This window comes from Columba livia, chromosome 19 (assembly GCF_036013475.1).
Source record: "Columba livia isolate bColLiv1 breed racing homer chromosome 19, bColLiv1.pat.W.v2, whole genome shotgun sequence".
Classification (NCBI taxonomy): Eukaryota; Metazoa; Chordata; class Aves; order Columbiformes; family Columbidae; genus Columba; species Columba livia.
Genome location: NC_088620.1, coordinates 9,395,580 through 9,411,047, shown reverse-complemented (window position 1 = coordinate 9,411,047; position 15,468 = coordinate 9,395,580). Strand labels below are relative to the sequence as shown.

General features: G+C 56.0%; 1 protein-coding gene across 6 annotated transcripts; it reads left to right on the top strand.

The window, feature by feature from the left end:
• The first annotated feature begins 2,276 nt into the window (after nucleotides 1-2,276).
• Nucleotides 2,277-14,539, top strand: TOR4A (torsin family 4 member A). 6 transcript variants are annotated; one of them, XM_065036059.1, is made up of 4 exons: nucleotides 2,277-2,403; nucleotides 3,170-3,261; nucleotides 4,108-4,193; nucleotides 11,693-14,539. In XM_065036059.1, exon 4 carries the CDS (start codon nucleotides 11,732-11,734, stop codon nucleotides 13,298-13,300), a length of 1,569 nt encoding a protein of 522 aa, XP_064892131.1. In that variant the 5' UTR covers nucleotides 2,277-2,403; nucleotides 3,170-3,261; nucleotides 4,108-4,193; nucleotides 11,693-11,731; the 3' UTR covers nucleotides 13,301-14,539. The 6 variants fall into 6 exon arrangements, with proteins under 6 accessions (XP_064892131.1, XP_005511619.2, XP_064892133.1 ...); XM_005511562.3 differs by lacking the exons at nucleotides 2,277-2,403; nucleotides 3,170-3,261; nucleotides 4,108-4,193 and adding an exon at nucleotides 6,389-7,871; XM_065036061.1 differs by lacking the exons at nucleotides 2,277-2,403; nucleotides 3,170-3,261; nucleotides 4,108-4,193 and adding an exon at nucleotides 7,556-7,871 and having other exon boundaries at nucleotides 11,697-14,539.
• The last annotated feature ends 929 nt before the right edge of the window (nucleotides 14,540-15,468 follow it).

Here is a 15,468-nt window from a genome sequence, read left to right as displayed (position 1 = left end):
GGGAGGGCTCTCTTGGCTCCCATTGCTGTCTGGGTCTCTCTGTGTGGCTAAAGCAGTCTTGCAGCTGGCAGTGATGAGCAAGGCCCTTCACAAAAGCAAGTGTTGCCTCTGTCTCCTTTGGCTGATGTGGGAGGAAAACTCCAGGGTCCGCTTACCCCTGTTTGAGGCTCTGAAATGATGTGGAATCATTTTATTGTGGGATGAAGAATGCTTTAGGTGGATGAGGCATAACAGTTCTTTAGTCTTGGGGGCAAGTGAGTGGATTACCCAGGTGCTGGCAGAATCGCATTGTTATGGCAGGAACACACGTGTCCCACTGCCACGGATGGTGTCCCCAGGAGTGCATAATTCAGAGTTATTGGCACCACTGAGATCAGCGAGGCAGTGGATGGGATCATCCCCGAGCTCCGCCGGTTAAGTGTCACACCCAAACAAGGGTACAAGATCAGGCAAAGGGTTTCGGGTTGTCTTCAGTCTCCACTCAACAGCATTCAGGGTTCCTCAGTCCTCCTTTCCCAATGGGTTTTACTCATCAAGAGGAATATGTTTAGGAAATCTGGCTTTTACTAAAAATTTTCTTTCTGTGAAGCAAAGAATTGAGTTTCCATAGCCCAAGGAGTCTTTCCTGTGCATTGCTGAATCTTCTGGCCCAGCCTGTGGGCGCTGGGGCAGCTGGAACTGAGATACCAAAGGGCCATGCTTAAAACATGGGAGCAGCCTGTAAGCCTGGCTCTGCGTCCAGGCGCACGAGAGACTTGTGGCACATTGAAAAACACCCGTATTTAATATTTAACCTTGTTTTTCAGTGCCTGAAGGCCTGCAAGTCCTGGCGCGCATCCTTCATGCAGCCGTGGGCAGGATATGACACTGGTCTCCCCTTGGGCACCTTTTCCTCTGTGGCTGAGCGCGTGTTGTGTTTTGCTCCAGGCTCATGGTTTGCAGCATTAGGAGCTGGTTGGTGTGTTCTGTTGTGAAGCTTAAAATGTTCCTTGTGCTGTAGGGGCTCTGTGAATAACTGAATAAACCCCAATCTGTGAACATGTAGGATTTTCCTCCAGGTAAAGCCGAGAAAGATGAGCAGCAGCTAATTCCAAATCACAGCAGGCTGGGGAGGGAAATCCACACCTGAATGCACAAGGAGAACCCCCAGAGCCTGGTAGGACACCCGTCTGGACCTGTTGTCACCTGAGGATGGGGGGATGGCCAGGACACAGTAATGGCCTCAATTGTCACTGTTCCCAGCATGGGATGTGCCTGGGGCCATCCCTGGGCACAATGCGTGGAGGACATGAGACAAGATGTTGTGGAAGCACAGCTTGTTCAGCCCTGGGCAGAGCTCCATGCTCCCTGCTCCTGCAGCAGGTCCTGGTGGCGTTTCCCTTGGGAAAACACCTCCCGGGGGCTTCTCCACGTTCCCCCAAAGGCTGCTCAGCTCCTTGTGCTCAGCTCTTGCTCAGACCTGCAGCCACTACGGAATAAATCAAAGCAGCACACAGTGCCAAAGCCCATGTGCTCTGGGAGGACGAGAGGGAGCAAGATGTGGGCGGGTGGTGGGGGCATCCCTGGAGGACACCCCTGTCCTGGCTGTGCTGCAGTGCAGAGCCCCAGGGTGGCGTTTCACAGCTGCTCTTTTTCCCTTCCCCCCCCTCTCCCACCTGTCTTTCCCCCCTTCCTTTTCCCCCCTTCCTTTTCCCCCCTTCCTTTTCCCCCCTTCCTTTTCCCCCCTTCCTTTTCCCCCCTTCCTTTTCCCCTCTTTTTTTCCCTCTTTTTTCCCTTTCCCCCTTTTTCCCTTTCCCCCTTTTTCCCATACCCTTTCCCCCTTCTCCCCTTCTCCCCTTCTCCCCTTCTCCCCTTCTCCCCTTCTCCTCTTCTCCCCTTCTCCCCTTCTCCCCTTCTCCCCTTCTCCCCTTCTCCCCTTCTCCCCTTTCCCCCTTTGCCCCTTTTCCCTTTTCCCTTTTCTCCCTTTCCCCCTTTCCCCCTTTCCCCCTTTCCCCCTTTCCCCCTTTCCCCCTTTCCCCCTTTTTCCCTTTCCCCCTTTTTCCCTTTTCCCCTTTTTCCCTTTCCCCCTTTTCCCCTTTCTCCCTTTCCCCCTTTCCCCCTTTTCCCCTTTCTCCCTTTTCCCCTTTCTCCCTTTTCCCCTTTCCCCCTTTTCCCCTTTTCCCCTTTCCCTACTTTCTTTTCCTCCTACTTTCTTTTACTTCATTCCATTTTATTCTACTTTATTCTACTTTATCCTATTTTAATTCTGCTTTTCCAGGAAAGGAAACGGAGCCCTGGCAGCCCCGGGAAGGCAGGCGGTCGGGGCAGCAGGGTCAGCGTCTGGCGGCCGCGGGAGCCGGAGCCGCCCGGTCTGTCCGCAGCACGTCCCGCTCTGCGCCCCGTGTCTGACCGGCGAGCGCCTGGGTGAGCTGCGGCCACGGCTGGGTGGGGAGACGTCTCATTTGGATCTTTATGAGACCAAAGGCACTGCCACCTTTGCAGCCCTGCAGCGGGGTCTGGCCCTGACCACCAGAGAAGCCCGGGCTGGCCGTGGGGGTGAGGAATGCGGCTGGTTCACCTTATTTTATAGATCAGTATGTCTGTGTGGGTGCAGGCAGCTCTACCCACAAGGCAGGGTGCTGCGGGGCGGTGAGACCAAAGCCATGGTGGGGATGTGAAAGTCGGGACAGGACGAGCATCCTTCCTGCCCCGACCTTTCCCAGCCACTCATGACGGTCCCCCGTGGGCTGTGACGAGCGTGTCCGTCCTCAGCCCGGGGCGAGCGCTGCGCTGCCGGGGGCACCCAGATCCGCATCCCTCCCCACGCGGAGCCACCGGCCGAGCTGCAGTGTGGTCGTTTCCAAGTGTTACAACAAGGAAAACTCTGGTTTAATGAGCGCTTCAGCTTTTAAGGAATGTAAAAGTCTTAAAATTAATTGAAACAAGCTGGAAATGCAATTTTTCAGCCTGAGCGGAGGAAGCTGGAATAAAACCCAAAACAGGGCTTTGGGCTCTTCCCTGCACTGTTTGCCACCCAGCCGCATTGATCCAGGCCAGAGCTGTGTCTGCTGGCCCGGGCAAAGCCCCGTCCTGGGTCCCTCACCCTGGCAAATCACTTCCACTTTCAGAGGAAAGAAAAAATACATGTAGCTTGAAAATGCATGTAAAATCGCATTCCTTTACTCCTTAGGTGTTTGGAAATGGCTTCAGTTCCTCCAGGGTGTTGTACAGACGCCCTCGTTGCACACTATGAACCCTTTCCATGAACACTCGTTTATGTGGGTAAGTCTTGTGATGATTTTCTCTGATCGATGGTTTGGAGTTGATGTTTATGGCATCAAGGGGACACCGCGTAGGTGACCGTCCCACCCGCAGCAGGAGCAGCTGCAGGCACTCGCTGCTCTCCACCTCTTCCAAATAATTTCCCCAATTTTCCATGTTTCCCCCACAGTTTTCTACCTTTTATTCCAATGTCAAAAGCAGCGTGACCTCCCAGGCACCGCAGTACATGCCCCTGCCCTCTCCCACCCTGCTTGCCACCCTGGCTCTGAGCCCGGCCGGTTCCTCACGGTGTGACCATGACCATGACCGTGACCTTCCTGGCAGCCCCGACGCCGCCACGACCGGCACGTGAAGAGCCGAAGCTGCCAAACCCATTTTTCTTTCTATTTTCCTTTTTTTGATTGTTTTAGTGAGGTGGGGGTGGAGCTCAACTGGCAGAGAAAGAAGCAGCAGATTAAACTGGGTTTTAGGAGCGATCATCTGGACCAGCGCCCCTTGAATGGCTTTGAAAAATTACATTTTACATTTAAAAAATGTAAATTAGATAAAAATCCTCGCTTTCCTTCAAAAAGAGTGATCGCCCTCATTTACCTTGGTCTATTTATAAACTGTTTAGAAGGGCCACCATAACCCAAGCAGGATGCGGCGTCCCTACAGGGGACGTTCTCCGGCCCATGGATAAACTGTTTGGTTTATTCAGAACATGTTAAAGCAGGGCTGGAAATTCTGGCTAAGAGTGAGACTGGGAAGAGCGCAGGGTCCGGCTTGATCCTGCCTGGGGAGCCACTGGTTTGTGCTGGTTTTACACTGATTTTGCTGCGGTTTGTGCTTCTGGCTGCTGTTTAGGATGCTCAAGGGTTGATGGTGCAGAGGGACCCCCTGGATGCAAGGGGCTGGAGCAGCAGCGAAAATTCAGGGCACATCAACACAAGGTGAGTGATTTAAAAGGATAAAAAACCCACCCAACAGCTCAAGCCGCCTTGTGGAGTCGGGGGGTGGTTGGTAGCGCTGCGGAAAGGGCGGCTCGATGCTTGGAAGAGGGATCGCTGGGTCTGGAAATGCCCCGCGGGGCTGCACGTTGCACACAAAAGCTCGGGCAGCCCCATGGCAAGGAACCCGCTGCCCACCCTGGGAAAGGTCATTTCGTTATATACTTTGATTCTTCCCTTTTCAGTGACGCAGGAGGGGCTGGCGCCGAGGCCGGGAGCTGCTCGGGGTTTCTATGTCCCCATCCCGGTGCCACTTCCCCTTCTCCACTTGCAGGCTCTCGCTTTCTGTTTCGGGGCTCCCTGCCTGCTCCATGGGGTGTGTTTCTGAGCTCTGTATCTGTTTTCCTGGTGGCTCCAAGCCTGTGACCTTTTCAGCCTTCTTTAGCTTCTATTTTGGCAGATTTCCTCCTTTTCTGCAGTTTCTGTGGGGAAGGCCAGTGCCGTGGGTATGGGACTCTGTCTCAGAGCTGCCAGGGCTCACACTGGACCATTCTGGGCTCTGGGTCCCCAAAAGGGACCCACTGGCCCCAGGGGGTTCATTCCCCTCATTCAGGCTTCCCGGGGGAGCAGAGAGGCCAGGGGTTTTTGCAGGTGTTTGGTATGCAGCTGCTGCTCATCAACCCTGGAGGTGTTTTGACTAAACAGGCAACGTGCCAAAAAAATGGAGGAAAAACCTAAAATTGCCATAGAAGTCAGCACCCAGCAGCAAGGGGCTGTGCAGCTGCCCCAGCCGCCGGTGATGCTTTGTGGTGGGGACCCATTCACCTGCGGGTACCCAACCCAGTGGGTCCAGGTCAGCTCGGAGGTCGCCATGTCCCCGTCCTGGAGCCCCGGTGGGGCAGAGCCGTGGAAGAGGCCGTGTTTGCACAGTTGGTGCTGGTGGCTCCGCAGGAAGGGCCGTGGCACCGCGGCCGCTTGTGCCATCCCGGCCCAGCCGCCATTTCCTCCCTGCATGGGGCCCAACCGGGGGGCACAGCCTTGGAAACCAGCAGGGACACAGGGGACAGGGCTGGGGGCCCCCGGGTGAGTGGGGGACACCAGGGGGGAGCAGGCTGGCCCTACTGCACACCCCTGCGCTAGACCCCCCTGCGTGCACAGAGCGCCCCACTACATGTGGGGCCCCCGCAATGTGCTGCACCCCCGCTTGCACACAGCCCCTCATTGCACTGCTGCCCCATTGCATTGTGCCCACAAGCATTGCCCCTCCATGTGGCACCCTTCCCCAGGATGTCCCCTCCCCATGGCACCCAGCAGGACAGCAGCTGCTCCCCCCGCTTTTGGGGACGCAGCCCCCTCACCAGGGCCATGGCAGCAGCTGCACAGGGTGATGTTTTGGCCAGGAACATGAGCAGGGGCTGTTTTCCATGGTCCTGTCCCCCGTGTCCAACCCCTGCCCCATGGGCCATGCTGGAGGGATGTTCCCACGTGGGTCACCTCTTGATGCCACCAATGCCCTGGCCCCACTTCCCCAGCTGCTCTCCCAGCTCTTTTGTCAGCCGCCCCAGACTGAGCTGATGATTTTGGAGGCCGGTGGGTGGTGACACCAGGACTGTGTCCCCAGCTGCAAGTGCCAGCCCTGTGTCACCCTATGTGCACCATCCTGTCACTTGCACGGGCACCCCATGGCTGTTCTTGTTGCCCCAGGCCAGACAGGGGCTGGTGGTGGCCACTTTCCCTCGCTTGTGTCCCTGTCCCCACGTATCGTCAGGCTCCCCCAGCTCCACAGGAGTCCCGTGCAGGTCAGTCCCATGTCCCCACCATAACCAGGAGCACGTTGCCCTCTGCTCCAGCCGTGGTCCCCACCATGTCCCTTTGTCCCCACGGTCTGCACGAGCAGTGCGAGCTTCCCTCCTGGCCGCACTTTGAGCCCCATTTCCACCCTCCCTTCATTTCCTGCTGCCTTTTGGATGCTTCCTGACCACCCCCCATGCCCCAATGTCCCGCACTGGGCCACTGGAGATGGCTCACGCTCCTTCCCAGTGACAGCCAAACGTTTCTCTGGGCTGTGGGGATTTGTTAACAGCCCTGGGGTGGTGCTGGGAGCTGCTTGCTTCAGAGTTTTGGGGGGGCATTGCTTTTGTTTTCTTTAATGGCGTTTAACTGCACTGCTTGAGGGAAGTTCTTGCCTTGCAGAAACCCGAATTACCCAGAAAAACATCTCTTCTCACAGCTGCTCTCGGAACACCCGCCCAAGCCCATCCGGAGGGGACCTCCAGCCCCGGGTCAGCCCTGATGGGCTTCCCGCCCTGAGAGCAGCTCCCAGCCACCGGTGGCCAGTCCTTCGGCTGAGCTGCTGCGCCTTCGTGCCACAGAAATCCCCATATTTGCAAGGATTTGTTAGGCAAATGCCTCCCCGGCCGCAGCACGGCTGGCTGCCTGGCACAGGGTCGGGACACTTTGTGGACCCTGCTCGGAGCATCCCCTCCCCGTGGAGATGCGGGAACCGTCACGTGCATCACAGACACAACGGGATCTGCGCTGTGATGCTCCAAAACAACCCAAACGTCCTTTTTTTTCTTCCCACCACCCCCATTTTTGTTCTGGGGCAGCCGCTTTTGCAGGGAGCAGCTTCCAGTTGAGGTTTTATCGAAAAATAGGAGCTTGGTTGCCAAGAGGTTGTGTTTGAGCAGCTCTGCCTTTGCCAAACAGGCTTATTTTTTCAGGAAAAAGCCTTGGCTGGGTTGTACAAACACAAGTGAGAGGTGGGGTGTTTGGTAGGGCTGAAGGAGCTGCAGGTGGAGGTGAGGAGGAGCCGCGGTGATGAGCCTTGGCACTGCTGGGTACGGAAAAACCCCGCTGGTTCCTTCTTCCCTCTGCTAACCCGCCGAGGGAAGGAGCGGTTTTACCCTGGGGGGTTGTGCAGCAATAGTTCAGGGTGCCAACAGTGGCTATTCCAGAGGTCGGTCCTGCAGCAGCTGTGCAGCCTTGCCTGGCTGTCCCATGTCCCCATGTCCCCCTGCCACGCGGCCAGCGGGGGATAAAGGGGATAAAAGCCTCAGCAGGGTCGGAGTGGACAAGTGCAGCGGAGCAGGAGCCCAGGGACAGACAAATCGACTATGCTGGACTTGCTATTTTTTTCCAGATTGCTAATTTTTTCCCACATTCACTCTGTTGTCATTCTCCCTGTTTCCCCTGCTAGTGAGAAGCTTTGTCCCCGAGCTGCACCGGCGCTGGCTCAGCCCCGATAACCTCTGCTCAGCATCACCGCTTTGACATTTACCGGTGACAAGTTCCAGCCTAATTACACCCCAGAGGGTGGGGATGTTTTGCCCAAACTCGGGGCTTTCGAGGCCACACGGCTGATGAGCTCATCCCGCTGTCCCGTCCCTGTCCCGCCGCGGCCGCCCGGCATTCGTGTTTCTTCGCACGATGCCGCTGTGACGGCAGCCGCCGCGGAGGCTTTGGGCGAGAGGGGGGAGAGAAAACCGTCCGGCAGCGGCCGTCCCACGGCGCGGGGAGAAGGAAGTGCTGCCACGGCCACTCCTCCTCGCCATTTCCTCTCCGCAGTCGGGTTTTTATTCAGATGAGAGAGGTGCAGAGGAGCAGCCGGCCCGTCCGAGGCCGGAGGTTGGGCTCACCGGCTGAACGGGAGCGACGGTGACCGGTCCCAAGGGAGACGCTGTGGGTAACTGCGCTCGGTGCGGCTCCCCCATCCCGCTCCCCACCCTGCAGGGGGTCACTGTGGCACCCCATGGCCACTTCAGGCTCCATCCCCACCACCACCTCCTGCTCGTCCCCAATGGCCCCTTTCTGACAAAAACCACGCCAGTTTCACGGGAACCCTCCTGTTCCCACTGGTTTTGGATGCTCCAGGCTCTTCCCCTCCGTGTTGCCCTTTGCGTTGGTCTCGGTCTTTGTGGCTCGACAAAAGTTTGGGCTGGGTGAGGGGCCGGTGGGCTTTGGCAGCAATCAGGCTTCTGGGGTGGCGCAGGTGGGTTTTGCATCACCCTGGCTGTCACCTGTGCACTGTGTTTTTGGGAAGGGTGAACGCTTGCAAGCCCTGAGCTTGGGGTTTTAAGCAAACCGTGTTTCTCAGTGTGTTTCCAGGCAGGGTGCCAGGGCCGTGCCGGCCTCTGCTGCGATCCGGGATCCCTGCTCCCAGGCACTGAAGCCCTTTGATCTGTGTCCCCCGCTGCAAGGGCCGTTTTGCTCTGCTTTTCCCCCTGGAAATGCTCGGTTTTGGACAGAGGGCTTGGCTTTCAGCTGGCACCATCAGCCTTTGGGATTTTCCAGCTGGTCCTCTTTCCCAGCCGCTTTGCTGACCCAAAGAGCCTGAGTTTGGGGTGCAGCTCCTTCCTCTCCAGTACCATCCTCGGGATTCAGAGGTTGGTACTTTAACTGGACACACATTTCTCTGGCTGGCATCGGGCAGATGTCTCCTACAAGCCAGACCCTTTGTACCTGCAAACACCACTGCCCGGAGGCTGCGCCATCCCGCTCCCCTCCGGCCCCGCTGCCTCCGGCTGCCCACACAGGCTTGTTTGTTGTGGAAACCTTGTTTTGGCAGGAGCAGGGTGACACACGAATGCGAACGGTAGGGAGGAAGTGCTGAAGAAGGGCAGCTGGAGGTTTCTCAGGAGCATTTCCAAGAGCTGAGTGCGAGTCCTCCCACGGTGCAGCCGGACTCAACACAGAGCAGCGCCTAATGGTGTTTACATGAGCACTTGTGATGCTGCAGACCTAATTGCCGGTTCTTTTTCCTTTCGTTTTCACTAAATACCTAATTGAGTTGCTGAAAGCTCCTCTCTGCAGGCTGGCAGCACCGCTGGGCTGGCACAGCCGCCTGCCCCGGGCCCTGGTCCCACATTGAGCAAGTGGGGCTGCTCCTGTAGAATTCAAGTCATATGTAAATAACAGCAGGTCTTAGGAACTGAGTCATGGTAAGGGTTACTGTATGCGTGATAGGACAGATTTCTTGCTGAGGATGGCATTTATTCCCTCCACCCTGCCTTGTATGGCTCATGTGGAGGGCTGGGGATCCTGTGCTGGAGGATGGATGTGCTGCTTGGGCTCCAGGCTTGTGGAAAAGAGTTGGGAGCATCTCCTGGCTAATGAGCGCATGGTCCTCGCCCTTTTCCGTCGGCCTCGCAGGGGCCTCGGGCTCCCCTGGTGGACATGGTGGTGGGAGGAGAATCAGCTTCAGTTTTGAGGAGCCAAATCCCTTCATGCTTGTGCTGGGGCAGGTGGGGAGACGGGGGGATCCCTGCTGCGTGCCGGCAGCTTCTGCGGAAGAGTGTTTGTCTTGTTTGTCACCGCCAGCATCCATCTGCTCCCCAAACCTTTCCCCGTGAACTCCCACAGCTTCCCCTGGCATTTAATCACCCCCTCTCCACCTGTGTGGATTTGGGGCTCAGAAAGCTTCACTGCTTGTTTGTGTCGATGTGTGTCACAGCCCAAGGGTTGTCCTGGTGCCAGGTCGAGCTCTGCGGTGTCCCCACTCCCTGGGGACCACGGTCTGTGCCACAGGGGCTGCTCCCCAGCAGCTTTGGGGACAGCCACCCCACTGGGGACCTTCAGGCACTGTGTGAGCAAGGCGCAGCATGCAAGATGGGGAGAAGCTGGGCTGTGACCCCAGGGTGGCGTGATGACACCGGTGGCATCCCAGCAGTGACACGCCTGCTGGTGGCAGCTCCCAGCCCCTGCACCCAGTGCTGCCCCTGCCCTGCTTGCAGGAATCTCGTCCGGCTGGTTTTGGTCTGGGCACGGCCAAATCCTGCACAGGGTCAGCAATTAGCACTCGGAGCTAATTGCTGCACAGCAATAGCTCATCCAGCGATTAGCGCTTGGGGAGCTGCTCACCCTGGTTTGGTTCCCACAATAAGCAGCTGCCAGTCCAGAAACCAGCTTGTTCCTGGGACGGGGCGAAGGCTTCGCTCGGCGTGTCCCAGCATTTTGGAAGAGCTGGGAAAGGAGCCTGGTGAAGTGAGGAGGTGGCCGGGAGCGTTTCCCAGCGGCTGCGACTCCCCTTTGGCTCTCAGCGTGCTGGCACGGCCGCCTGCGTCAGCCCCGCCGTGGGGGACGCGAACCCTTTGCCGGAGCGTGACATTCCGCAGGTTGGTGACTTCCTGCTGCGCTGAAGCGAGTTAATAGCAAACCTTTTGGGAACCTCCTCCTGCCCGTTTTTTGGCAAGAGCTAGGGTTGACTTCTCTGGGCGGCTGATGAAAGCGGCTTTCCTCGCCCTGCCCGTGCCGGCTTCCTGCTCTCGGGGTTGGCAATGTCACCACGGCAAACCGTCCCCTTGCGTCAGCGCTGCCGTGGTCCGGAGGTGGCAGAGAAATGCCCTCCCACTGTGACACAGCTTCTGCCACCACCGGCTTCGTGCAGGGCAGGGACAGAGCTGTCCCCAGCGCGGCAGAACACGGAGGTGGTCGTGTGGCAGGTGGCCCCGTCCAGGCCTAGAGAGAAGATTTCTCCTGTCGGCTTCCCTGTTGGGTCCATCCTTCTTGCCATTGCATCCTGCTGCTGCAGCACATCCTCTCCTCTTCCTCCTCGTTTGCCAGCTGAGGTTTGCCCACGCGTTCGCTCTGCAGATGGTTTTTCCTCGGGATGCTCGTGTCCCCGCGCTCTCCCGTGTGGCTCTGGGGACTCGCGTGGGAAGAACACAGCGGCTGTCGCGGGTCCAGGGGTGCGAGTGTGTGGGTGCAGGGGGCACGGAAGGACCGTGGGGCAGGAGGGTCGGGATGCCATGGGGCAGCCCCACTGCTCTCCCCAGAGCTGTGTGCAGGCTCAGTCACCACCACATCAGTTCTCTGCAATATACCTGAGTGCCCAGGGCAGCCTGGGGAGCCACGGGCAGAGGGCTGGACGCTGCCCTTGCCTTCTCCAGCAACCCGAGCTGCCTGGCACAGCCCTTAACGGAGCCAGGAAAAACCCACACCCCCCAGGAGATGCCATGGCACCCGACCTGCACGGCATGAGGGTTTCCACAGCAAGTCCCTCCCGTGCACGCTTCCACACCCCGAAAGGTCTCTGCGGGCGTACGAGTGACTGTTTCCTTCGGGGTGTGTACATGAGTGTGTGTGTACGCAGGTGTGGTTTGTGTCCTGCTTGCATTTAGCACAGGTAAGGGAACAGGACTGGGCAGCTCTGGTTCCAGCCCCGGGTCTGTCTGCTCGGTGTTGGGCTCATGGCAGAATGCAGCAGAGCCCCCGGCTTTGTCTCCAGCCAGCTCCGAGCTTTCCTTCTGCATGTGAAGGCAGGATTGGGTTTGTGATATGCATTAATTTGCATTTATTTACATTGAATTTCATCTGTAGCTTTGTGTGTTCAGAGCATCTTCCAGAAAGTTAGCTTAGCTCTGGAAGTGTCTCCCTGCCATCCTGCCACTGCTACAGGTGATCGTTCTGCATGTCAGAAAGTGGCATATCTGTCTGATTTGTCTGTTATTAGTCAGTTCATGGTATTACAGAGATTAATTTTACATTGTCCGTTTTTTCTTAAGGAAGAAGATGATGTGAATGGGCTGTAAGAACCAGACGGGATGGACGGAGAGCTGCCCTGTGCTGGCGTGGACGGAGAAGTGTCCTCTGCCACGGAGGATCGGGAAGGAGAGATGCCCTGTGCAGAGAGCGAGGCTGAAGGGGACGTGCCCTGTGCCGAGAGCGATGCAGAAGGAGAAACACCACGTGCTGAGACCAACACGAAGGAAGAGGCACCTTGTGCTGAGAGCAGCGTGGAAGGAGAGCTGCCCGGCACGGACAGCGATGGGGAAGGGGAGATACCCTGTGCTGGGGGCGATGCAAAAGGAGAGGCATCTTGCTATGAAAGTGATGGAGAAGAAGTGCCAGATACTGAAATCCCTGCTGCTCCAAAGAAAATGTCTTCTATTTCTTCTCCCTTGCGGGCAATCATCCGCCTGCGACGACGATACCGGGGGCAAAAGAAAAGCCGTCTGCATTTAGAGCTCCCGCGAGAAAAATCTCCAGAATTTGGCCATACAAGGCTGCTTCAAAGGCAGCTTTCCCTGAACCGAACTGGCCTGTATGGCTCTTCCATGTCCTTCTTCAATCGGACCAGCTTCGAAACGTCGCAGTACTTCACCTTTGACACGTCCGTGGAGCAGCACGCTATGAAAAAATGCAGGCGGAAAAAAAATCGAAGGAAATCTAGAATAGTCCTGTATCCAGACAAAACAAAAAGATACCTCCCGACAGAGGAGAAGAGCAAGGCCAAACGCTGCCTTCTCTTGCTCATCGTCATTATCTTCTTCCAGATTCTCAATGCGATAGAGAACCTGGATGACAACCTCCAAAAATACGACCTAGATGGTTTGGAGAAAACAATGCACCGGGAAGTATTTGGGCAGAAGCTCGCTGTGGAAAGTATGATGGAATTACTGAAAGACTATCTGGCTACCCACATACACAACAAGCCTCTAGTAATCTCTTTAAATGGCCCGACAGGAGTTGGGAAGAGTCATGTTGGCTGGCTGCTGGCCAAACATTTTCGTTCTGTCATGGACAATGATTTTGTGCTTCAGTACTTTGTTATGCACCACTGCCCCGACGGGGTTGCTCCTCTTACTTGTGAAATAGATTTGTCTGAGAAGATTTCTGACATGGTTACACGAGCTGAAGTAGAAGAGAAAATACCATTGTTTATTCTGGATGAGGTTGAACTTATGTCTCCAGTCCTGCTGGATACCCTCAGCCGCTTCTTTGAACCCAATCAAACCAATGAGTTCCTCAATGCCATCTACATTTTAATAAGCAACATAGGAGGCGGTGAAATAACCAAGTTTGTTATCCAGAATGCGTCCGCTGAGCTTCTGCATCAGCAAAGTGGAGTTGAGGAACTGCTGAGTATCGTCCAGCCCGTCCTGATCGGTGTCCACCCTCTCTGGAAATCTGCAGACATCGTCCCATTTGTTCTTCTGGAGAAGAGCCATGTCATAAACTGCTTCCTGGAGGAGATGCGGAGGGAAGGGCTGTATCCCGACCAGAAGCATATTGAAAATTTAGCAAGTCAACTCAGTTACTACACTACAGGGGACAAGCAGTACTCCAGGATGGGCTGCAAGCAGGTGGTGGCCAAAGTCAACCTGCTGTAGTCATTTACTGAGGAGACTAAGTCCTGTTCTTGGGATTTGCACAATTCTGGGTTTATGGAGGAATATTGTGACCAAGGTGTCCTTTCTCAGGCCTGCGCCAATGCCGTCCTGGTCGAGGTAGCAGGATGGCAGCCCGAACTCCTCTGTAACACAGTCTCTGTTCTCCTCCAGATGCCTCACTTATTCCTAATGTTCTGTGAATAAAGCACAGGCAACAAAGCCCAAGCAACCTCCCATTAATTGTGAGATGTTTTGTTGCTCACACGCTCATTTGGGGTACTTGGTCATTAAGGAGTTGTGAGATGAGAACAGACGCTGTGGGTCATACACAGGAGGAAGCGGTCACCGGGTTGCTGTCCCTGCAGCACATGGGGCTGGGTCTTGCTCCTTCTCCAGGCTCACGGTCTCCAGCTCTTTGCTCGTCTTGGTCCTGGCTGGGGCTGTGCAGAGCAGAGGCCGTGCTGGACACCTGGCCGAACCGCAAGAATTTGTGGCTCCTTGCTCCCCAAACGCGTGGGCAGGCAGAGCTTGGCTTTCTCCAGCTCCTACATGACCGCGCGCTCCAGAGATCGCTTTTTGGACCCATTCCTGAGCTGTTGCTCTTCTGAGCTCATACCTGAGCTCACCTTTGGCACCTCCAGCGCGATTTGTGCCCTGTGCGTCTGTTTGGGCTCGCCCCGAAGGCTGCTCGGCTGTGCCAGTCGCTGCAGAAATAACCGCCAGGTTGATTCAGGTCTGGTGGTGGCAAATCATCCTGCTTTTTGCTTCTGGGCACATCTCACCACACTCATTATCTAGAAAGCCCAAAATAGCAACTGACATATATATTAAGCAACACACACACTGGAAAAGACAGTTTGGGCTGTCTGGGCCGAGATCAGTGGGAATCCTGGGCTCGTTCCCAGCCCTGCGAGGCCAAGAGGTTCTTCGCCATTGGGACCCAGGGGAGAATGTGCTGCCTAGAAGCACCTCAGGAAAAGCAAATGTCCGTGTTCTGAGCAGGCAAACTGGGCAGGTTTTTATGGCATTGCTTTTTCAGGTTTTGGTTTTGTACCTAAATCCCCTTCTACGATTTGCTGTGAATTATCATATACTTAATCCTGTGGATGTTTGCACTGGTGGTTTGATTTGCCTCTTTCTAATTATTCGTCTCCAAAAACTTCTGTCACAACCTCCTGCTTCCAGAGCTATCATCAGGAATAAATCCAAACTATCCTGAATAAAAGAATTGAAAGTACATTTCCTTTATTTGACTGAAATGTGGTTGTCCTCCCAAATTTCTCTTCTGGGCTGATGTAGCTGCACTGTTGTGCCTGTGCTTCCCAGGGACTCGGGCTGGGAGCAGGGGCTGCAGCTTCGCTGTGGGTTTTTGCACCTCGATGCCGTGTGTGTGTGTGCAGCTCCTCGGGGTACGCTCTTGCTAAGCCAGACCCAAAACCCACAGCACGCCAGGAGCTGTGTGCCGCACATCCCCCAGCGCCACACGGGGGGACCAGGGACACGTGTCCTTGGCTGAGATGATGCTGGGCTGGAAAGCCTGTACATAGTTTCTCCTCTTGAAGTTATCCAGCCTTTTTCTCCTGCAGAAGGGCCTGTGAGAGCAGCTGGGCAGAGAGCAGGAGGGGCTGTGCACATGGGAAGGAACTGAGCCACCTTCTAGGCACAAGTGTCCACAAAAAGTGATGTGTGTGAGCTGGCTTCCATAGCTCAGTGAGACTTCACTACCAGGACAGTTAGTATGTTTTTATCCTGGATAAGATGCAGAAACAACTCAGGGATGAGGATTCCCCTCCTCTTCCAGCTGGGAGAGGGACAAAGGTTATTTTTGGTTTCTTCTACCAAGTTCTCTCATTTCTGGGAGCTCAAGAGTGTGACAGGAGAGGTGTCCCCCACACTGACCCCCCTGTGCCTTCATCCAGCTCCTCAGGATCCCCCAGGTGAACGGGGCTGCCTGAAGTGTGGGACCTGCCACATCCCTCTGCCATGCAGGTGGCTGTGGGTGGCACTGGGAAAGCTTCTTTGGTTGGCAAGAGCTCAGTTACAAATTCCTGTTGTGCTGGGGGCAGTGATTTTCGGCAAGCAGCTCTGCCCCGCTGCAGGCAAAAGCACGGCCAGTTCAGTAATTAGAGTAGCACTGGGATAACCATTCCCCACCATGGGCTGGCGGG